Raw genomic sequence first — 24465 nt, 5'->3', positions numbered from 1 at the left:
GTCACTGCAAACACTACTAAAGTAATGGGCGTGCAGGGATTTGGTTCTAAAGAGAATAAGGGCTGAGGACGCAGTCCAGTCGGTAGAGAATTCAACCCCCTTCCTTTAACTGCAAACTTATACTTCTCTCTGGCTTCTTAGTAGGTGACAGTACACCAAGTTGGTGATATTACCCCCAGCTTGTACTTGGACTTAGAAACAGTCATAACACATCTTCCTTTAGTTTTAGGAGCCACATCCAGGCATGCTCTGAATTAGCCACGTGGATTAACTATTATGCACATTAACTTCATAGGATCAAGTGACTTTTGTTACTTTGAACCTTGTTATTCGTTCATTGATTTGGGTTCATGTTTTCCCCTTCACTGTCCAGCGGAGGAGACAAACATGTAGTTACTAAAAACTTGCCACGTGCTAAGTAGTGATAAGCACAAGACGTGGCCGGGGCGCAGGAGTAGCTCATCTTGGCAGGAAGGCACGTTTAGTAAGCTGATGCACATGTCTTGGAAGAACAGCATGTGTTCTTCAGCTGGATCATGGGCATGGGAATAGGGACTATTTCAGACTCAAAAGCAGTGGAAGATTTGTTGAGTAGTTTGCCATGGGAAAACTTTTGGGTAAGTGTTCCTGGCCTGCAGGACAGGATGTTATATAAAGCTCGTCATGTGTGATCACGCGGGCTCTACAGCAAAGGGTCTGCATCAAGAGGGGCGACTCCTGGGGGTTTAAAGCAAGGGATGGGGGGAGTACAGTTCAGGTTCCCTGCAGAGCTGTCTCCATAAAGTTATGTTAACGCATGCTCTTGGGTTATACTGAGGAACAGTATCAAAACTACAGATCATTTATAACTTTTGTTTATTTAGCATGTGTATGTGCATGTCATGGTGTGTGTGTGTGTGTGTGCGCGCGCGCGCGCGCATGCGCGCGCAGGTCAGAGGACAACTTTTTGGAATTGGCTCTCTCCTTCCACCATGAGGGTTCCGGGGATTGAACTCAGGTTGTCAGGCGTGGCGGCAAGTATCCTTATCTGTTGACCCATCTCCCTGGGCTCTGAAGTTGCAACGCTGTAGGGTCCTCTAAAAGGCAATGTTCTTCATGAGAAATCGCACGTGGCACACCTTTTTAGTTTTCTTTTTACTTTCTTTTGAAACATTACCCTCAAGATGAGAGAGTATGAAGAGAAGGGAAAGGGGTTATTAGTCGCAGGAGGTCTGTTAGGAAAGTACAGGAGAGGTTTGAGTGTAGTCTAGACTGAGTCAGTGTGTGTATGGGAGGGGGTGGGGAGATGGAGAGAAGGGGTGGATCTGAGACTTAGGAGTTACAAGGACATCGAAGTGTGGTGATGGGATGGATAAGCACTGTGTATTTGCAGAAAGGGGCGGGGGGGGGGGGGCGGCTATGAGAAGCGGCTGTGTCCCAAGTGACTGAGGTGTCCATCCAGTTTGCCTGGAGGGCAAGGGAAGGTGTCTCTGTTTCCTAGATTTAGAAAAGCAGGGGTGAACGCGAATATAATGAGCGCTTGTGGGGAGTCCAGGCAGGCAGGGCTACTTGTCAGCTGGTCAGGAAGCCAGTGTGGAGTTAGGAAGCGCTGACTCCCTCGTCACCCTGGACATGAAGGAGCGCCTCCAGAGAGGACCATTTCTGGGCAGGGCAGCACCTGAAGAGACAGATGCAGATTACAGCCCTGAGGGCTGATAGGGAGGGAGGGAGGGAGGAGGAGGAGGACCTAGCAGAGAGGACAGGAGCATGAGGACTTAGTGTTGAGAAAGGCAGCAACAAGAAAGGAGTTCGGGAAAGGCTTTGACATTTGCTGATCACTGGTGCCTTGCGCGGGCGTCCAGTCGTCGGTCACGTGGTGTATCGGTGTGAAATGAAATTATGCACTGCACTCCGATGTGGTGAGGGAGAGGAAGAGGCGACCCAGTGTGAGGCGACTTCTATTATACAAATAGGGAATTCCAGAACAAAGTGGCTTTGGAGTGGGAGCTGAGTTTGGAAGCATTATTACACAACCCAGAAAACAAACACAAAAACAAAAAATCACACTGTGGTGTGGTGTGAATGGTAGGGTTGCAATAATGAAGAAAAGTAGAATAAAATTATTTGTCAACTGTTTCTAAATAAAAGAGAATAGGACAAAGTTCTCAGGAATATCATTAAAACTTTATAACAATACAATTCATTATCATTGTTTGGGTTAATATTGTAATAATTACACACTTTTTACATTATGAAAATAAGTCATAAATAGTGTAAAAATAATTCCGAAGATCAACTTCTCACAAACTAGGAACCCTGAAAACAAGTTTTAAAAGTAAATTAGAAACAAACTAGAAAATGAACCCAAAGCAATTATCTTCAAATTGCAAATCAGAACCTTCACAGGCCTTTGAGTCAATAATGACAGTTGGAACAAAACGACAATCCAAATAAGAAATCAAACAGGAAAGTCCAATCTTTTAAATATTTACACTGCTGAGACAATCAGGTTTGCACCATATACACAGTGAAAAGATACAGCACATTATTAGAATAACCAAGTACATGAGACTAGCCCATGGAACATTAAAAAAAATAAAAATACCCACAAGGCAGTGCGTGCCGTTTTTTTTTTTTCCATTTCCCTCTTACTATGCATTTATGTGAGTTTTTGGCAATATAAAAATAGCTGCACATAGAGATGAACTTTAAAATGTAAAAAATACAAATAAAAATATAATATTTCCCAAAGATAAATCAGATACATACATCTTTTTAAAATGTCCACCTTAATGAAACATTTACAACACTATGAAGAATATCCACGCAAATGCCAACAATACGTGAGACATTCTTTGTGAACCCGACTCATTAATATTTCTGTGATATGTGGGAATATGATTTATTTGGAGAAATGTTGGTATTTTCTTTGTTGTCAAGAAATCAAGCATAACAAGGTCCATCCTCCTGTCTCCAAAACGTCCTGCCCATAAGCAGAGTAGGCAGTCTATACATGTAAATGTATTCTGGTGAAAAAAGAAGCCATTAAAATGTTTGTTACCATAGAAGTAACAAAAACCCTAAATAAATTCATGAGCAATCTAAGTTAGAGAAGTGTCTCTGAGCGAGCAGATGTGCTAAGAGAGCAGGAGGAGGGGCGGAGGGCCTTTATATCCTAACCCAGTTTGGCAGATTCATAACTGGTCAGACCTGTCAATCACCAGTATCACAGCTGGTCATTTTTAGTATTTTTGGAATGATAAGGCTCCAGTGAACCTTATAAAATAGTAGGGTTTTTTTTTTTTTGGTAAAAATGATTAAATTCTATGTTTTTGGTAGCATTAAACATGAAAATAATCTGAATATCAAGAAAGGAAGGAAATGGAGGTTTCAGATGTCAGCATCCAAGTTTCTCATGACCTCTTTCGAGAAGATGCTGAACTACCAGACAAATGGAGTGGGAGAGGGATTAAAATGTTATTTTTTTGTGTTCAATACTTGGTATTTTGGGCACTTATGAAATGTGCCTAATTTCCAAGGACAATTTCCCCATAGGTACAGAATGGTGATCTGGCCATTTCCTTAAGCTAGCAGATACATACACAAAGTACACGGATGTAAACTGCCCCACTAACACATCATATGCACAGAGTGGAAATCCCAAACCAAGAACTTCCTATTGGTAGGAGTGAGCGACACTCCAATATTCTCCATAAAATAACAGGATAAAGGAAAACCCTCCAAGGCTGCATTTGATAATGGAAAAGGAAAGCCGAGGAGGGATTCAGGCATAGTTATGTACCAGGCACCCTGCGTGGCATGTGCAGATTTCTCTAACATTGGTTGTGTCAAGCTTACAGTATGTAAGCTGGAAGGTGAGTGAACTCAAAAGAGAAGGTAAATGGAGACTGATAAAGGTATATGGTATATAAAATGAATACAGAATAAGAGGACCACATAACGCTGTTTTATACAAGGAAAGGCTGGTTATTGAAGTACATTTACAACAGATTCATGAACTTCAAAATCAAATCACACACTAAAGCTTAGGAATGCCATTAAACAGAGAAATGAAATTGCCCACAGTAGAGGTCCACTATCCATAAAGATAAAAAGGCAGGCGATTCACCAGCAGCAAACAAAGTTAATGGAGAACAATGTAAATTGACAACATAACAATGGCATCTTAGAGACATCTGCTGTCTCTGTGGTAAAACCTGACCTTGACCTATTTCCAGTGGGTGTTCCATACCTGTTTTTCTTAATTCTCCTAAAGAACTCTTTACGAAAAAGAAGGCTATCTATAAATATATGTATCAACAATGATAATCCATTATCGATTCCTTTGGAAATTATTCAGTTTGATGACATAATGAATGATAAAGAGGTTTCAAATAGTCCAAAGTTTCAGGTTCACTCATGGTGGTTAACCTAGTAATCCACGGAGTGCAGAGGACTCTCAGTGTCCCGCTGTCTGTTCCAAGGAAGTACACGAAATAGAAGTTTACACGTTCCTTTACATGTGTCTTATGAGCAACACCGCAGTGCACACACAGTCCGGGCAGTGTTCTTTCCAGGGGTATGTCCAGTGCTGCTTTCGCTGGTGAGCTAGTCTCATTTGAATCTCTCAATTTTAAACAGTGATCCCTCTCTGTACCTCTTTCTAATGGAGAAACAGAAACGAAGGTAGGAGGAAATACAGTCACCAGATTGTCCATAGTTGCTTTGTTTTGTTCCTGAAGATGATGTGTAACCTCGGGCTCATTTTTGTGCCCCAAATGATTTAAGACGAATTGTTTCATATATTGAGAAATACCTTACCCTAACCACATCATACAAGAACTTGTTAGAAGATACTCTCACCAAAAAAAAAAAAAAAAAAAAAAAAAAATGCTAAATTGGCTTAGGAGTGTGGAATGTTATTAGAAATGTTACCAGATAGTCTGATTTAACATTTAAATTCTAACCTCAGAAATGACATAAAGAAAAAAGATGATATCATTTGTATGATTGAGCATTTGCTTACACGATATGAAAGACATCTTAAGATCTGCTTTGAAATTGTATCTTCTTTGTTGTGATCCTAAGCATGAACTAATTTTCTCTGTGGGGGGTGAAAATCCAAACCCCAAACTAGAAATGTTCCCACAAAAATGACATTTAATCACCAAGGGAAATGAAATTCTCTAAGGAGCTGCTAGGATCACTGCTCCCACGGATGGTGCTTTTCCCAGGCAATCCTTCCACTTAGAATAAGTCATTTCAAAACATGCCACAGACTCGGCAAAGAGTAAGTCTAAGTCTGCGTAGGTAGGTTTTGAGCAATCTGGTAAAAACAAGACCCTTTTTCTGGCAACTGTATTTCAGGGCTTTCTGAGATCTCAAATTTGGTCTGTGTATAAGACAAACACTTAGAAATGTAAAAACAAAACTTGAGAAATAAACTTCAATACAGAAAAAACTTACAAGAAGCAAGTTCATGCCATTAAATGTGATAAAATCCTAACTCTACAATAACTGACAGGTAAATTTTGTCAATGTAAATCAAAAAGTAGTGGAAAATGCTTAATCTTCATACTTTATAATGATTAAGTAAAAAATGAAGCCTCCCTATAATCTCCTCAATTATCTCAAACAAATAAACAAACAAAAAGGAGATGTTAAAAGGTTATTTTTACTATTGGATTCAAATTACTAAGATTTGAAAACTTTTCTTAAAAAATGTTCTTTAAAAACTATGAGACCCAAACTGAAGCAAATATTTTCTGTTCCTGGACTAGGAAAAGAAAAAGTATGAGAAAGAATGGAAACTACATCTTGTTTCTAGAACTTGTAGCAAAACATTTGGTATGGGTCAACCCCAGAAGGGAGGGAGAGAGGGATGCTTTCTGGCCACCTTTGGTTGAGTGAGCACAAGGAACTTCCCAGCATTTGCAGCACAGCTTATTATGTCTGATCCCTTCTTGGGACATAGTCTCTCTTCAGCAACCTGAGCTCTGATGGGATGTCCACACCTTTCAATCTGCACAAATGGGGACTTCCATTCCAAGGCTCCGCCGTCTCCAGAACACTGCCGCATTACCTCTGACATTTCCCCAAAGCACTCTGATCAACACCTCTGGGAAGTCAGTTCATCTAGAAAAACAATTCCTGCTGTTCTGGGTGTTCATGGTTATAAACCTCCTTCCAACTTGGTCACACGAAAGACAGTGCAGGATGCTTAACCGGTCCTCTTCCGGCGTCTTCACTGCCAAGCGCAGCCCAAGGAAAACTAGTGGTAGTAATCGGCTCCACCCTTTGGTATTTCAACCAAGGCGGTCACAGGAGCCCGCTTTATTAGGAGCTGTGGATCTGCAGTCGGGACTGCAACTCCCTCAAAATATAAGACCAACTGTGTGGGTGCTCTCCATCAACTTATCTCTTTTTGGCGATTAGCCACGGTGTAACCCCCTTGGGACGACAAAGGGACAAAAGCTCAGATGTCGTCAAAGAACTCGGAAGGCAGCATGCAAGCATCTGTGTTTACACAAGCAGGCTGGCACACGGTCATGCTGTTTTTAGTCAGTTTCAGTAGGTGGTGTGGGCGTGAATGAATGAATGCTGCTAGGAATGTGCGCTACATGTTCATCGCTTTGAGTCCGTATTTGGTCACAGTTTCATGTAAACTATTTCATGGCACTCTTTGTCCATGCAATTAACAGGCCCCGAATAAGAAAATAGCGAGAGCAATCGTTCCTTTATCACTGATGTCCATATAAATACACATGTTCACATAAAATAGAGACACTGGTCTATCTTTCCTTCTGTGAACTGCCTAACCTCAGATGTGAGAAAAGATGGACGTCTGCATTACTGTGAACAGGGGGAAGCAGTGCCAGGCGAGCAGATTCCACACTTGGAAAATCTGCAACTCAGTTTTCAACTATAAATATAAAAGGTGGACCGTTATATACACAACTTCATGCTTAGAAGGTTAGATCCATCACTGCAGAAAAACAGACAACAGAAAGACACCCGCGGAGTTAGTGGTTCTTTGGTAACAATTCCAAGTTAGCAGTTATTTTACAAACACTGGGAGAACCCTGTAGTCTTTTCTTTTTCAAGTCAGCAAGCTAATTTGATCATTTGATGTTTCCCGTATCACATCCAGTTTACCATAATTCTCATCTTAGTTCCAGCCCACATTTTCCCATTGCCACTAAGAGCTTTATAAGTGATTGTTTTAGTCACTGCACTGGGAAAGCAGAAAACGGTGGTTTTTATTACAGGTATACTTTCACCACTACACACAATGTCTGCAGGCATTACAACATAACCTAATAATGGCCCAAGGGTCTAAGCTCAAAGGCAGCGGACCAACACCTTCCTGTATACAACTCATATGCATTTCTTAGTCTCTTTTTTCCTATGACTAGCCCTGCCCAGGAAGCAGCCCAGCAAGGTAAACCTGCCCACTATCAGTTCTCATGCAATGTGACAGTTCCACTCTGACAAAAAAAAAAAAAAAAAAAAAAAAAAATCATCTCCCCCAAATCTTTGGTTCCTCATTGAGAAGAGCCATTGTCCTGAATGTCTTTCCAGAACTGCCATTAACTCTGAGACTAAGAAGCAATTTCCACTGTGTTGTTAGGTCATAGAGCAGATCACAGAGACTGCTTTTAGGATTTGGGTTTGTTTTGTTTTTTTGAGAGAGGGCTTCACTGTGGAGCTCTGGCTGGTCTCAAACTCAAAGAGCTCTGCCTGCCTTCTGGGTGCTGGGACTAAAGGCATGTGCCACCATGTCTGGCGCTTCCTTTAGTTTTATTCAAAGAAAAATCAATGAGAAAAGTAAAATGCAGAGGAGAGTGAGCTAATGGATGCCTTCTGGCCCATCCTCCACAGGTAACTAGTCCAGAGTCCCCTTTCAATGATTTCATTAATAACGCCTTTTTTTTTTCTTTTTCCAAGAAAAACGGAGTAAGGATGAACTTGTCAATACCCTAGCATGGAGGACCTATACACAGTTAGTGGTGGATGGATAGACATTTTCTTCAACAGTCTAACTACTACTAAGGTGTCCACACTCCTGTGAACAGTCCTGTGTCTATGCTTCCCTAAGCAACCTAATGAAATTCATTAGACCATCAAAATAGCAGGGGGACCAGTGGGAATAGGGGAGAGACAGGAGAAGGTAACGGGTGGATGAACATGATCAAATACATTGTATACATGTATGGAAATGTCATAATGGACCCATTATGTGTAATTAGTATATGCTAATAAAACATTTACATTCCACAAACATGTTTACACTGGCTAGCCTAAATAAAATACGACTAACCAGAAGCCACCTATGGGCTTTATTTATAGCATATCAATAAAAAATTACTTGAATATTTGAAATATCTAAATTGGCTATCTAAAAAAATCTGAGAAAATTTCATTTTTCTAATTATTTCATTTATATTGGGGGAGGGGAGATGTTGATTGGAGTTCACATGTGCTGTGTGGAGATACTAAGCAATACCAAAGTGTTATAATTGGGTTATTTTTCTTTGAGAAGGGGCTAGACTCACAAGATTCTTAATCTTATGTAGAATATAGTATCCGTTTCATAGAAAGCAGAATATTTATATGGACAATTCTGATTCTATCACACTATCTGTGTTCCTACCAGGTTTTCATTCCAGGGGCTAACAAGACAAACAGTCTTTCACTTGTTGGCATTACCTTTATGTCTTTATGAAGAGGAAGATGATTTAGAAGTACCCCAGACCAAAAGTGACCTTGAGTTCTTCGTGGTGTCACAGTGTGGGGGAAATGAACTCTTAGCTCTCTAGGGGCAGTGTGCTGATAACTAGCTTAAGAAAATCATCATCATATTGAATTACAAGGGAGAGGTTAGAGAGCCAATGGCCATCCCTGCACAAGATGGTGTTACAATGTCTGTGCATGGCAGAGAAGCTGGCAAGAAGCTGGTCTTTCCAGGTCAGGAAGAATCTGATGAGGGGGTCTGTATCCAGAGACCCTCTTGACCTCAGATGCAACTGAGCTAATTATCTGATAGGCTCAAAGGGGAGCTTGGGAAGCTAATAAATAAATGATGCTGTTATGAGAGAAGGCTTTTCTGTCCCTAGCTAAGTGGCTGAAGTTAGTTGAGAAAGCAAATTACTTAAGAATTCCTGATGGTTGAGTTGCTGACTTGAGAAACCACCAAGAACCAATGTCTCCTCATGTTTCCATACTCTGGCTTACATAGTTTGTTCTAATTTTGCCAATGAAGTGTGGCTGTCTACAATTACTGGATAAGCTACAAAGCATTGGAGATAAAATTTCAAAACTATCAAAGCAACCTGGATGCTTCCTTTATCATATTGCTATTTCTAGGCATTCCTCTGCCCTCTGGTAACCTGCACACTGGGCTTACAGCATTACTGTAATTACTCCCTGGGCAGTGCAGAATGCACAGAGCTCTGTCTGCCTGCTGGAAACGCTACCATAACTTCCTGCTGTTTCTCCTTCCTAGCCCTGGTAGCTACCACCTTGCTGTTCTTGGAGGTTTCTTCACATTTCCAAATTTATATTATTCATGTGTAGGTTACTGTATGGAATTAACTGAAACAATATCCCTGTATGACAGGGTATGACATATATAGCCTTTGTGCACAGAAGGTTCTCTGGGTAGAGCCATCTGTACCGAACGCATTCACAGTGACTGTGGGCAGTCCTGTGATGAGGGTTAAACAAACGGATATAAAAGATGCCAGTATAAACTCAAGCAGACACTACTAAATAAATCAAGATATTACTGATATATGTTATGTTTGTATTTTCTGCTTTCTCAGTTGTGTGACTAATACTGACAGGGTTCTACCATATATCTGATTTGTCAATGCAACTGATATGCAGGGAAAATCACAATTCAAAAGCATTTTTAAATAATAGAAGGAAAGAGTTCATTGACAGAGAGCCAAACAATCTTTCTTTGTTTGTTTGTTTGTTTTCGAGACAAGGTTTCTCTGTGTAGTTTTTGGTGCCTGTCCTGGATCTTGCTTTGTAGACCGCTGGCTTTGAACTCACAGAGATCCGCCTGGCTCTGTCTCCCGAGTGCTGGGATTAAAGGCGTGCACCACCACCGCCCAAGAGACAAACAATCTTAACAGATATATTGTGCCTTTCCATCACAAACAATGACTTTGAGGTTCCAGATTATAATTTGTCAACAACTGTTTTTGCTCATTGGTTTGGGAAGAAATCTGTAATAAACACATTCATCTAAAGACTGCCTAGAGCTTGCATATTTGCTTTGAAATACCCAAAGATTTTTCAAGAATGTCAAATGTAAAAGGTCTGTTTTGCAGTGGAAAGGGCCTGGTCAAAATTAGGGTTTCTTTTCAGAAAAACAAACAAACAAAAAGCCATAAGGCCTACCTACCTTTTGCCAGCAGCCAGGCATGGGTAATCCATCAGGTCCCTGGTTTTGAAGGGAAGAAAAATAATTCCTCAGGCTTCTTATAAGTAATCAGATTTAGTTCACAAGCTCAGAGACTTCTAAAATTATTTCTATTAGGTGACTTCAGTCATAGACGTCTTATACTAAGTGGTGGCTCATGATATTTTGCCTACTGTTAGTTAGAATAAAGGTAATTCAAATGTTTTCCAGACTGAGCACACATCTGAAAAATACATACGTGAATACAGAAAAAGCTATGTCTAATTTTGAAGATGGAATTTACAAAGCATAGTTGCCTAGTGCTCTGCTCACAGGCACATCTTTAGATAACACATCTGCACAGTGCATGGTACCTCTTAATATCATTAAAACATCTCACACTTATCTTTGCTAAATGAATCAGAGTTTCATTTCCTTGTGGTCACTATGGTTTGTGGCAATGGTAATCAATGGCAAAGCATTTCTATCTGAAGTTTATAGCTCTCCATATGCCGGTGTTTTCCACTTTCTTATACTGTAAATAGATATTACAAAATATACTCATTGGAAACACGGCAGTCTATCTACATATCATAGTAAATGTCATCCATAGTGTTTACCACCGCTTTCATTTAAATCTTCAGTATTGGTTAACATTCCGAATGGAGGTTTCTAAATACTACAAAATATACTTTAAGATGTAAGCATCTTCAGATACAAATGAGACCGGAAGATGTGATACAGTCGAAGGCATGCATTTTCCTCCAATGAAGGGTTTATAAAATGTGACTTATCAACAGCAAGCAAACAAAAGACAGAGTACTCCATAAACTATAACAATTGACTGAATATTTTTCTATACACATAATCTCTTAAAAGACTCACAAAATCTACATTTACCTTTAAAGAATCATGCTTATAACTGAAGAATTATGTAAGGCCATGCAGACCAAGTGGAACATGATGATAAAAAGCTTTCTTTATACTCCACAAAATATAATCACACTACCTTTTTAATTGTAACAAAAAAAAAATCTAGCTTTGTAACATATTTGGGAGAAATTGGTGATGCCAGATTGGTACAAGGAAAAGGATCAGCCAGTAGAATTTTAGATTTTAGTTATAAGGAGGATTTTGAGTTCATGCCAATGGAGGAGGGAGTTCCATCTACTTTAGGAAAGTGAGTTTTCAAAGGAGAGACCATGACGTCAAAAAGGTTATGTGACAGAGAACAGGGTTTGGGCTGCAGACAGTGATCAACTTTAGATGTGCAGGGCCATTGCTTTCTTTCCTATGGTCTCTTAATAACGTTGCTTCGAATTGGTTAACTCTTGACCATAGAAGCTTCGTTATGTAGGTTTGACCTTATTTATGGCCTGATAAGATTATAATGGGAGAGAGAAAAATACCATTATTTCTTTTAGAGGAAAGGAAAAAAATAAGCAGGGTAAAAGCCCAAAGTTCTGGCCTACCAGTGTCTTTGCATCATGTATTCTTATCTACCTTACAGATAATCTCTGAAAATTTATTGGATAAATTAATATTCCAAGGAACATAGAGATGGACACGCCAGTAGTGAGGACAATGTTAGAAGATTAATTTGCATTTGTTGATGACACGTGCTTGCTCTCTCCCCTCTGCAGAGCCCGGGGAGGAGCCTGCTCATGCACATGCATGTAGTATGTTTATCATGTAAAGCTTGCTCCAGATAGAAGCCCTTTACACTGATACAGACGAATACATAATAAAGGAATGGCATGCAGGATGGTAGGAAAGAGAAATACTGTACCAATTGGCAAGGGGCATCCAGCCCATCCAGGCCAGGCTGGCCTGGCTCCCCCTTTTCCCCCTTAACGCCACGGAATCCCTGTTTGTAAAGATTAACTCATAACGTTACTAATGCAAGAATTCATCGAAAGCAAAAATCTGCTAAAGAAACAACTAGATGAAAAGCTGGGAGAGGAACAATTTAGAAGGATCAGTAACGTGCAGAGAAGTTTCACATTATCAGGACGAGGCCTTGTCAGGAGACCATAGCCGCCTCTTTGGAGGGGTATGGGATGGCGCTGGCTCTTCTCACATCCTATGGTCGGGCTCGAGTCAGCCAGCACTGTTGAGAGTGCAGAAATAGAGTTGAGCGAATGGCCAGGAACCCGATGGGAAGCATATCCGTGTATACTGGGCACAAACTTCTGAGCACCCGTCTGCAGGTCCATGTGAAAAGACCCTCCGGTAACCAGCTGTTCCTGGTCCCTCTGGCCTGCTCCTCTCCCATCGCACCCCTCACACAAAACATCTGGAGACAGTTGCACAAGTCAGACATACCAACGGGCAGGGTGCATCTAATCCAGGAGCGCCCTGTTCTCCTTTCTCCCCCTTGGGCCCCTTTTTGCCTTTCTTTCCCTTTTCCCCCTGTGAATACAAGGGTTTAAATAAAAGACAGATTTTATTTCGGGGGGGGCGGTGTAGAAGAATAAAAATGATTCACAATATGGCTTAGCTAAGAGTAGTCTGGAAGGGCATTTACCACTGTGTTCTGATGTAGAGAAGACATGATGCCATAAAAAAACAACTTAAACTGCCATGGTGACAATAGATTCAGGCAGCAGGATTCATTATTAATTATTAATCAATCAATCAATCAATCAATCAATTAATGACATTCAGCAAGAAGAAAGGAGGAGACCAAAAGGGTTGATGCATCGGAAAGGCAGATCAGTGCTGACCGCCACAATGCTGGAGTCAGTTGTGAATTGGGGATTTGTGCTGTGGACCTGGTATAGATGGCAGGTGGAGCTGGAGGTGGGTAATGGATACTCCACCCAATTGAGAACCTTTCAACTTGCCTTTTCCCATCCTGTTCTTTAACATGTGAAGGCTGCACAGACTCAGGGAGAGGCAATGGCTTCTGTCTCTCCTGGGGATGTCCAATCATACTCTATTTTTCAGCTCTCAGTAAAAATATGTAGGTATTAAAATGTGCTTCTACTGTGTTTTGCTTTTTTCTCCCCAGCAAAAATAAAAGTGAATACTCGACTTATTGAGTTAAATAAAAGTTTCAGGTGCTAATAATACTCGGCAGCCATGCCAACAGGAGAAACCGACATCTATAAACCTAGGCGGTCTTCTTCAATCTCTTGTTGACCTCATGCCTGTTGTTCACAATGGTAAATGAGTTTCCAGCTCACAGTGCTGCAGGTAGGAAAAGCAGTATGGGCTCATTAAAATGAGGTAGGCAGGATAATTATACAGTGGGAACGTAGCTGTGGAAATTAGTATTTGGGAATCAAGGTCAAGGTTGTGGGACGTCTGCACGGATCACAGGGATGGAGGAATTGAGGAAAGGAGGCAAAAGGAGGGGAAGGAAGGAATGCACCCCAGCTGTTTTGTATTAACATACACATCTGCAGACTTATAGACAGGGAGCTGGTGCTGTGCAGAATGCAGAAGATGACACAGAGATACATACATAAATGAGAACATTCACTCTGCAGTCTGGATGGCAGTTACAATAAAATTGAACAGTCTTTGAAGCAAACAGCATGAATATTCAGAGGGAAAAGACAGAACCATGTATAGCACAGACATGTATGAGACTCTCATTCAAATGAAAACATCCACGGTGACAGCAGGAGCCGAAGCTCCTCCTCGTTCATCTCCTGTGTGCCAAAAACATTGCGGCGTCGGAAGGCTCGGAATCAAAACCACTTGGGCGTCTTGAATACAGGGGAAAGAAATTCTGGGTAGTTCAGTTGTGCATGATTGAAGACAAAGATGTGGCAGGAGGGTGAAGAAAAAGCAGATTGACAGAAGTGGGTGATGCACTCAGAAGTAAGCGCTCATTCATGGAGACTCAACACCCTCCCATACCAAGTAGCTTCCACGCCATGATATAAACTGAAACTTTTTTTTTTTTTGGGTGTGCTCTGCCCTCCATGTGGCCATGACTCATCTTTGAGTAGGTCTAACTGAGGCCAAGCGTGTTGGTTGTTAAGTGGAATTCATTATTTGATTGGCCAATGGGTTTAAGATTAACTACTCAAATTCTGTGATAGGCAATTTTGTTGTTAAAATTTTAGTGAACAGCAAGCTTTATGGAAAAGGGACATTAAAAGAATAATATGTCAATGTTATTAATCAATATCATGCTGTGAAATAAAGTGATTATCTGTGTACCACAAAGTTACCTATCTCTCATTGAGTGTATGAGCAGTTGAAATTGATAATTGTTGTCAATTTTTAATATATCAAAGAAAAAGACCGGGCGGTGGTGGCACATGCCTTTGATCCCAGCACTCGGGAGGCGGAGGCAGGCAGATCTCTGTGAGTTTGAGGCCAGCCTGGTATACAGAGTGTGTTCTAGGAAAGGTGCAAAGCTACACAGGGAAACCCTGTCTCGAAAAACCAAAAAGAAAAAGATACACAAAGTGTTGTTCAACACCGAGAATCTAATTTTCCTGAATATACATCTTCTAATCATGGAAATATTTTCATATGGGAGATTAACATTTTTATGAGGGTGGGTTTGAAAGTTTGTGCTTCTATTAGCTACATTGATGGGAATTTCTCTTCTCTCCCACCCACTCCTCCTCCTTCTCTTTGCAATGTTGGTGAATGAACTCAGGGCCATGCGCATGCTGGATAAGGACTTTACCATTGAGCCAAATGAGTAATTTCTAACTTCTTTAAAGATCATAAAATTGAGTACCACATGTTATTTTTTTCTTGAGTAAGATTTTAGATTCATACAACCTACTGGGTCAATATAAAATAAGTGACCATGGCCTTCAAGACAGTTTGTCTTGTGTTGAATGCTCTTGCACAAAACTTATCTCAGACCACATAAAATTTGTAGTCAGGATTTACAGTGTGGAAATGAACATTTTAGAATATACTTTTCCCTGTTTGTGAAGTGAGGAAATGATAGCACCCACCTCAGCATGGTGGTGTGAAGATGTCAGGGTGCATCTTGTGTAAAGCTCTCGGGAAAAGGAATGCACAGGTGCTCGGCATGTGTGATGCTGTTGGCGGTGGTGCTTTGGGAAGACTACTGTGTGGGCTCTTACCCATGAGAGGCCAAGTAACTTAATTCTTAAGACATATCCAGCGGGCTTCATACCCCTTCTTTGGCATACCCCCTTTGGTCTTGCGTCATAACAGGGAAGAGTTTCACTGTTCAGGAGAATTCACTGGGTTTTAAAAACAATGTATTGTTAACTCTATCAGGGCATGAATTAATCTAAGCAGTAGAACTGGTTTAAACTGGAATCATGAGATAGATGTTTGAATATTTTCATTATTGACTTTTTTTTTGCCTTTTGTTTCACACAATATAAAAACTTATTTGATTTACTAATGGATTGAAGACTATAGCAAACTAGAGAGAAGACAAGACAGGACAGAACTAAAGAGAAATGGAAAAAGTGATGTTTAAAATTTACAATCCAAACTTTTCTTTTAGTCATAAAATCATGTTGCTTGATATTGGCCCCTATAGCCTACAGAGTTGACTGATGGTCCAGAGGAATCCTCAATATCAAGCCATAACCAATGTCTTCACTGAAAAGCCTACAACTATTGGCTTTCCGGCTAACAGAGCAGCCTCTGCACAGCGGGCATACTGTGGTCTCTCTCTCACAGTGTTTCTCTTCTACCTCTGAATTTAAAAAATCAAAATGTACCATGCATCAGTCTCTCTCTGAGGAATGTCATAAAGATAAATGAGATCCTGGCCTTCGGGTGAGCTAGGCTTTGCCAAAATACCATTGAGGTTTGTGTGATGTGATTTTACTTTTGTGAAAAAATTTACAATCCTTCCCACCCCTGGACATGACCTTTTAAATAATTGGTGTCAGGAAGTTGAAAAACTGTGGCTTTGATATCTAGGGGCTGAAATCTTCCTCCTATGCTGGATGGTACCCTCATTTCTAGCTGTGTAGCCTTCAGTAGTCCTCTCTGAAGACCCGATTCCTTAGATCAGCCGTCTGTATGTTTTTGGGACACAGGGCAGAGACAGGAAAGGCGTATGATGGAATCGCACAGGTTCAGCAGCAGAGCAGACAGTGTTAGCAGAGACACACAAGGTGCATGCTGGGAGAAGTCACCTTTTCTCCCTTTTCTCCCAGGTCACCCTTCTCGCCTCGAGGACCAGGGAAGCCCTAGGGGATAAAAAGCAAACTCCAGTTATCTAATGGTATAACTGTGGTAAAATCATATCAAAATCAACAAACACCACTAACCACAGTTCATTGGTCTGAACTCACATATAATAACAGACACGTCAATCTTTAAACTCACAAAGAACAGTAGCACTTAGAAATAGTACTTTTTACCATTTCGATAAGCTATGCACAACAAGTTTCTTGCTTTATTTCTCCTAAAAAATGCAGGAGAAAGAGCACAAGAATATTAATTTGAATCCTGGCACACTTACTAACGTGTGTGGGTTTGGGCAAATCACTTACCTCTGCCCTTTAGTCCCTTGACTATAAAATAAGGTTAATGACTATCACACAGCTGTTGTGGAAGTTAAATGAGATGGTGGATGCCAAGTGCCAGAATGATGCCTGCATATAACAGGTGCTCAATAAACAGCAACTATTGTAACTTCATTACTCACACAATACTGACAAGCTATGACAGTTCCTAGAGGCATTTACTTTTGACAGTCTGTATTTTTATATAATATTTTAGCATAAGAGAAAATGTACATAGAGACTTAATGGAAAAAGAAAAAGAACATTATAATAGCTTTAACAAAACACCATTCCCCAAGGGCAGCACATGAGAGGCAGACCGATTTGATTCATAGTTATTTTTTTCTATAACATAGTTGATGCTGAGTATCCTTAATTTAGGAAAAGATTTTGAAGTATCACTATCCAGTGTCAATTACTAATTTACATAAATTATTTTTCCTTTATCTCATGCAAATACTAGTGTTGCAAATACTAGTGTATTTTATATTGCTGTCTACATGCACAGTAATTATATATCTACTATATACATATATATGATGTGTGTGTGTGTTCATAACACATGCACAGACAAAATATTCTGTACTCTTAGTGTTTCCTGATGATGGAGACCATTGATTGCATCAATTACAATTGAAGGATGTTTGCTGTGCAGATTACTTACATCAAGACCAGGCTCTCCATCTTTGCCCTGCCAAAGAACCACAGTGGCTACATTAGTGTTCCTAAGTTTCAATAGGTTCTTGTTTAAGGCTGCTCTGGGCATGCAACATTAGTATTAGAAAGACTAAGCTAGAATTGTGAAAAAGCCTTCTTGATTAGTCATATTTCTTTAAATCAAGTGAGGGGACTGTTAGTTGAAGTTATGGGGCATGAGGGATTTAAACTCTTTACTGGGTTAAATAGGTAGTTTTGCTCAAATTCTATGCTTGCTGTCTGACTTAGCAGCTCAGTAATGAAGTGCAAAGCAAAACAAAAAAATGTTTAGTTGAGTTAAAAAATACACCAACACTAACGGAAGATGTAAATCAATGCTCCTTTAGTTTGAGAACTCAGCTTTTCAATTAATGGAGAACCTAAAAATTGTTTATCATTAAATATAGTTTGAATTTGACTAGACAATCACCTTGAATACAAGGAGTGTAAACATAACAACTTCAAAAGCTGCTTTATAGTGAACTTTGTAGAAGAGGAATTCCCAAGAGGGTTGGTCGAAGACTGTTTACACAAGATGGTAACTTTCCCCCTGCATGGTGGTAATGTTGGATCAGACTATGTTCCATCAAAAGTTCCCAAAAGCTACGCTCATTCCATTAGTACACTTTGACATCTATTTCAAAGCGAGTATCTTGTTGAGCACTGAAATGATTGTGAATGAAGTTTGTTTTCTGAGTTCATAAGAAGCCCGTGGAAAGCACAGGCAGGTTAAAAACCTACATGCAACCCTTGCTACTTTGAGTCTTCCTCTACACAACTGACTGGAACCACGGTGCAGAGCATCTCTACAGAAACCTGGGACCTCAGTTCGGTTCTGCATAGTTCACAATTTTAGAAGGCAGAACACTGCCAACCTTCTATGTTCTGAAGATCATCTGTCCTCTCAGGAATTTAGAAAGGTCATAAACACTGTCATCATGAATAGAAATTTAATTTGAATCATAATTTCCACTTGCAAAAGAATTTGTTTTTTGCTAATCTATGAGAATAGACAAGGAATGAAGGTTATTATAAATGAAATTTTCACATCCAATTGACACCAATGATCCATCAAGGGACTGCCAGTTATGGGTGTCCACTCAGATGGCATGGAAGGGTGCCATCTGTCAGGCAGAACTTTGCTTTCTAGTTGGTGCTGTTTGTCCCCTTGTCTCTGATCTTCAATCACATGACCTGCTTGGGTGTGTCTCTATGTACAGAGATCATTTGAGACTATGACCTTTCTGCAGTGCAGAATTCTCTGTGTTGTGACTACTCATTGGATTGCCTTTGCTCCTATCATGAGATTAGTCTGCCCACTAGGGAAGGGTTAACCATGTCAGTAGCAGGTCACAGTAGCATGCTGATGGTGGCGGTCATGTGATAGTGAACTCACAGGCAGCCCATAGGGCCCTCTGGGTCCAGGCTCTCCCACAGCTCCTTTTTCTCCCTAAAGTGAAAAAGCAGAAAGTTCCAGTCATACATGAACCCTTACATTCCCATGTAGCTCACACAGAAAGCTGCCATTTAAGTGTTCTATCAGAATGTCAATGATTCATGCTCCTTTAAAATTGTAGTGACAGTCATCCACCATGGCAGATGTTACTAGATGGCCATTGACAGACAGGAAGAAGCCACCACCCTTAGCCACCCAGATGTGCTGAAGGATTCCTATGTGTAGAATGCTCTGCTTGGGTTCCTCTGGCACTGTGGAGAGCATTACTGTTTGTTTTAAAGTAGAGGTTCCTATCCCTTTCCAGAAATGCTTAGGAGCAAAGCTGAATTTGAATTTGATATTTGGGGGATGAGACACAATATAAACTACAAAATCCAGTTGTTTTAGACATGAATCCTGTACACATCCCCTACAAGTTAACTTTATACAATACTTTTATTATGCTTCTGTTTCTATTGCAATGTGTCATATAAGGCCAGGGTAGAATTCCCATCTGTGGTGTTCCGTTAGGGCTCAAAGGTTTTTGGATTTTAGAGGGATTCACAGTTTGAATTTTTGGATTAGGGATATTTGGCCTGTATTGCTGCCACCTTCTCCTTCTCCTTCCTCTTCTCCTTCTCCTTCTCCTTCTCCTTCTCCTTCATGTAAGATTTCTTAAAAATCAAGTCTCTTCAGAGAGCCCTTCCTTGACACTCTCCCCATTTCCACAGCTGCACCTCAGCTGCACCTTCTGGTCCCTGCACTCTGTGAGACACACAGAGTTACTATTATTGTCTGTCTGTGGCTCTCACTAGAATGGGCACACTGGGGCCCCAGGGCCCCCAGCTTTGTTTCCATCAGCCATATTTTAGAATAGTGCTCAGCACATTAGCAAATATTAGTTGAACAAATTAATCACACGGGGTCATACATTGTTATACACATCTTGTCTTCTTTTTGAAAAAGAAGGTTTAAAAACCTTTATGCCTTCAGCAAGTGCTTGGTGGGTAGACACATATGATCTTTACTATTCTAACTGTCCATTTAATAGGGTTAGCATAAATGATAATCCAGAATGCTTGTGAAGAATCAGGATTATTGGAGGTGGTCCATGGATAGAAATAACCTAATAAAGATATATTTTTCATTTTAAGATTGTTTTTGGGCTGCTTCCTCCAGATTAAGGTGTGTGTTACTATGTAGCATGAAAATGTCAGGGGCTTCCGTGAGTACCTCCATAGAAAGTTCTATCTTCATTCTTTTATTGTGTCATCAGAGGGGCTTAAAGCTCAGTCCATGTTTTGTGTGTGTGGGTGGAAAGCCAGGAAATCTACCAGCAGAGGCATGGGATAGGCATTTACTTCTCTGTTCTCGAATTATATTTCTGTCTCTTTCTGGTGGTAAGGCCTCCAGAACGCTAGAACTTTCTCAACCCTTCTTTGCTTGGGTTATATCAGTCACAGATAAAATAGTGATAAATAGTCTGTGAAATTGTCCTGAAGACTAAATGTGATAGTAATATATGACATTATACAGCGTTAAATAATTGATGTCTCAAGTGCTAGCTACTATACAAGTAGAGGTCATATTTTTAGTGGAAAGAGTTTTAAAGTATGCTAATTTAAAATTGATTTCTTTTGATAGGCTTGGCGGTGTTATGAGTTTTAAAATGGTGTGTGCGCGAGTGTGCGTGTGTGCGTGTGTTCATGGGGTTTAGAGGTAGGTTCACAGAAAGTAGACCAGGTCTAGTCTAAATATCACCATGGCACTTCCTACTTCTCCACCCCCACCTCTACTGAGAACCTTGGTTTGCTTTGTTTTTTAAAAGGAACATACTGTGGCTTATCTAAACAGTAAGCGGTCACTCCAACACTTGTCTGCAGGATTTCTCTTCTAGACCAGCCTGCCCCTCACAGCGGAGCACCATGAGAAGTGGATCCATTAGCCAGTGCTGGTCAGGAATGCCTTGGGAACACTCAGCTACAAGTTCCTTGGAAGGTGGTTCCCACTAAGATGATCTCCCTTGGGGTTGGAGAGCCTTGTCCTTGGTTCAAGTCTCCCTGAGTGACCCTTGGACTGACAGCTAGGATTCTGCCTGGGTAGAAGCAGAGCCTAGATTCCTCCTTTGGCTTTTGGTTATATGAAAGAAACATTCCTGTCTTGTTCAAGCCACATGGAATTTGGATCTTTGCCTCAGCACCAAAGCACCAACCCCAGCGGTTGCGTCTTGGGTACCCTCAGAAATGAAATATTAACCCAGGGATTTTAATGTATAGTTTTTTTCCCCCTGGATTAAGGAGTTCCAAAAGAACCTTTGATCCTTTCAAACTTAAAACATTACAGAGTTCTAAGGCCAGAGGAAGAATTCAGTATTCAGAACAAAACCACTAGCTCGCTTTCAGCTGGGGAGGAGAGACCTAACCTCTAAGGGGCTTGAAGGAGAAAGTGTTTTGCTCGATGTAACAAGTCAAAGGAGGGCTCTAGGAACGGCTTCAAAGCCCTGTCCTTTACCCAGATGAAGAAATCAGTGGAAGGCAGGGAGCATGGGGGGCTGCGCACGAATGTGTCCGTCACCTATGGAGAAGGCTTGCATGTGAAGGGCTCCATTTTTTTTTTTTAGGCTGGCCAAATTTCATGCAGGCTCATTCATTTGCATATCAGTACCCAGGACTTGTTCTAGAAGGCCTGCCTTTGCTTTCAAAGCAGAAACATCTGCAGGAGCCTCCAGATGGCACCTCCATTAGCTGTGAGATTCACACTCCGGTCTGGCACTTTGAGCGAGGGCACTCGCGGCATACTGACACACGATCCCATTTGAGGAGACACAAGTGTGGCACTTCACACCGCATGCACCTGGCTTCAACTATGCATTCACAAATTCTTAGAGACTTCATTGGCTCTTCTGGTTAATTCTGCACCAGCACTGAGACCTGATACCCTTGAGATACTGTTGAGCTATCGGAAGTAACAGCTGATTTACCAAACAGCAAACCCTCTTGAGCCCAGGGCACTTTGCCAACAGACCGCCTGAGCTTTGCTGCTCCAATTTTAGGATGGACTGAGTTTCTTCTTCATCCAGTGCTTGAAAATGAATCTTTATCAGCAGCAGGACGCTCTTAGCTTTGAAGTATTTTTAATGAAGCTAATTATCAGAAGTTGTTGGTTTGATCCACAATAGTGGATTCAGAAAATACATTCTTTTTTTTTTTTTTTTTCCTCTTTTTTTTGGTTTTTCGAGACAGGGTTTCTCTGTGTAGCTTTGCGCCTGTCCTGGAACTCACTTGGTAGCCCAGGCTGGCCTCGAACTCACAGAGATCCGCCTGCCTCTGCCTCCCGAGTGCTGGGATCAAAGGCGTGCGCCACCACCGCCCGGCCCAGAAAATACATTCTTAAGGACTCATCTCTTTCTGGAACTCTTCTTGGATAAGGCCAGTCTTCACTGGGGTCTAGCCCATGTAGTTGTATTGACTTTGGCCTTATTCTCTGGCTATTTTTTTTGCATAGATTTCTTCTTTGCAACATAAACTCTTCTAGATTAATGAAGGTAGATGCTTTCTTATTCAGTCCTAAAGGGGATGTCTCAATCAAACCCCTCCCCCTCAGAGCTCAGGGAACCCCATGGAAGAGGAGGCAGAAAGAGCGTAAGAGCCAGAGGGAATGGAGGACACTAAGAAAACAGGGTCCTGTAAATCAACATGTGCAAAGCTCATATGAACTCACAGAGACTGTGGCAGCATGCACAGGGCCTGCACAAGGTCTTCTGCATATATATTATGGCTTCCAGATTAGTGTTTTTATGGGATACTTAAGTGTGCCAATGAGTGGGTCCCTGATTCCTGTGCCTTCTCTTGGGCTCTTTTCCTTCTGTTGGTGTGCCTTGTCCAACCTTGATTTTTTTGCTTTACCTTATATTTCATTTTGTTATATTTTAATATTATCTCTTAGAAGCCTGTTCTCTTCTAATGGGATACAGGATGGGAGAGGATGTGGGGAGGAACTGGGTGAGTACAGGGAGCAGATACCATAATCAGGACATATTATGTGAGAAAAGAATCTATTTTCAATAATAGAAAAAAAACCCCAGATGCTTCCTTTGCAGCATTATTTATATAGTGTGTATATACTTATGATCATTAATAAAAGTCTCTTTGATGATGATGAATCAATTATAATGGTATTATTCATTGTAGCAGAGCAACCAGCAAAGGGTGTTTTCTTTAAGTAGGAGGAGTGTTTCTTTCACCCCAAAGGATTGCATTGTACACAGTTACATTTGATAAGCATTTATTGCATGCATGAACTTACTTTACAGAACACAGGACTAGGGAATTAGAAGGCATGTCAGAGACATTACTACCTGGTCCTTTCTTTAAAAATCAAATTAGTCCAGACTGATGAAAACTCTCATTTTAAAAAGCCCACAAACTTACACGGTGAACCATGCCAACATCATGAAATGCTCACATTCAGCATACTTTCCTCATCTTGTACAGTGCCTGGTAGGGAAATTGATGACACAATTCTACACACACACACACACACACACACACACACACACACACACACACACACGTTTGCAGTTTTTCAAGGTGAAGAAAAGAAAAAGTGGGTGAAAAATAGAAGGGAAGAGGTTCCAGACACATGATCAGCTGCCGAGGCTGCTGCACATTTTTTGTGTGTCAGATATTCATCTTCCCCCAAGTGTCTCTTTCTTTTCCTCCCAAGGATATGGAAGCATAGACTAGAACAGTGAGGTTCGTGAAAGGGTCCCGCTTTATAACTCACTGAAATCATTTCCTTATGGCTACAGGAAAACAGGTCATTCTTTAACTCACAAAAGAAAAATGAGAGTATGGGTAACTGAATGGAGAAGAATATGTAGGTTTTGTAATTTCCTTTGGAAAAACATTATAACTTACTCGGAATGAATACAGTAGCTTTGTATTAAGATTATCAACCAGAATATGTAGTTCTGGAAATTTTAGCCCCATTGACTTCAACTTTCTGGATGAAGGCCCAATGAAAATATCTTCCTTATGGGTTAAGAAGGAATAATGGGAGCTATTTATTTCAGCTATGGAAATGTATATATTGTTTTCATTAAGGCAGACTGATCCCATGTCATACTGTGTGGTTTTCTTCTCTTGGTCTTAGGACTCTGAACAGAACTCCGAATGGTGACATTTTCATTTAGTACTAGATAGCCCCCCATCTTTCTTGGACACTGAATAGTTTGAGATTGTCTCGAAGCCATGCTTTGTTTCCTTCAGTGCTCAGCTTAAGTGTGATAACACAAAGAGAGACTTACTCTTTCTCCTTTGGGACCTGCAGGGCCATGGGGTCCTATAGGACCATCTGCACCCTAAAAAAGATTAAAATAAAATACCATGAGACGAGTGAGAGACAAGGACTGCAAGAAAAGTTCTGTTTTACTTGTCTGGGAGAATGATGTCTTAGGATAACTTATC

At 40.8% G+C, this 24465-nt stretch overlaps 1 protein-coding gene across 1 annotated transcript in view; it reads right to left on the bottom strand.

Annotated features, from left to right (window-relative positions):
- Nucleotides 1-2141: 2141 nt before the first annotated feature.
- Col25a1 (collagen type XXV alpha 1 chain) overlaps nt 2142-24465 on the bottom strand; it is a 410812-nt gene continuing 388488 nt past the window's right edge. Inside the window, exons 32-38 of the mRNA XM_052730008.1 lie at nt 24306-24359; nt 18959-19012; nt 17531-17557; nt 16495-16548; nt 12180-12257; nt 10394-10432; nt 2142-6964 (exon numbers count right to left, since the gene is read on the bottom strand). Coding sequence (XP_052585968.1) covers nt 6962-6964; nt 10394-10432; nt 12180-12257; nt 16495-16548; nt 17531-17557; nt 18959-19012; nt 24306-24359 — 309 coding nt within the window. The 3' untranslated portion in view covers nt 2142-6961. The remainder of the gene's footprint in view (nt 6965-10393; nt 10433-12179; nt 12258-16494; nt 16549-17530; nt 17558-18958; nt 19013-24305; nt 24360-24465) is intronic.

The sequence above is a fragment of the Peromyscus californicus genome, unplaced genomic scaffold (assembly GCF_007827085.1).
Source record: "Peromyscus californicus insignis strain IS unplaced genomic scaffold, ASM782708v3 Scaffold_9__1_contigs__length_137607984, whole genome shotgun sequence".
NCBI lineage: Eukaryota > Metazoa > Chordata > Mammalia > Rodentia > Cricetidae > Peromyscus > Peromyscus californicus.
The sequence above is the reverse complement of the archived record's forward strand: the minus strand, read 5'-3'. Positions and strand labels throughout refer to the sequence as shown.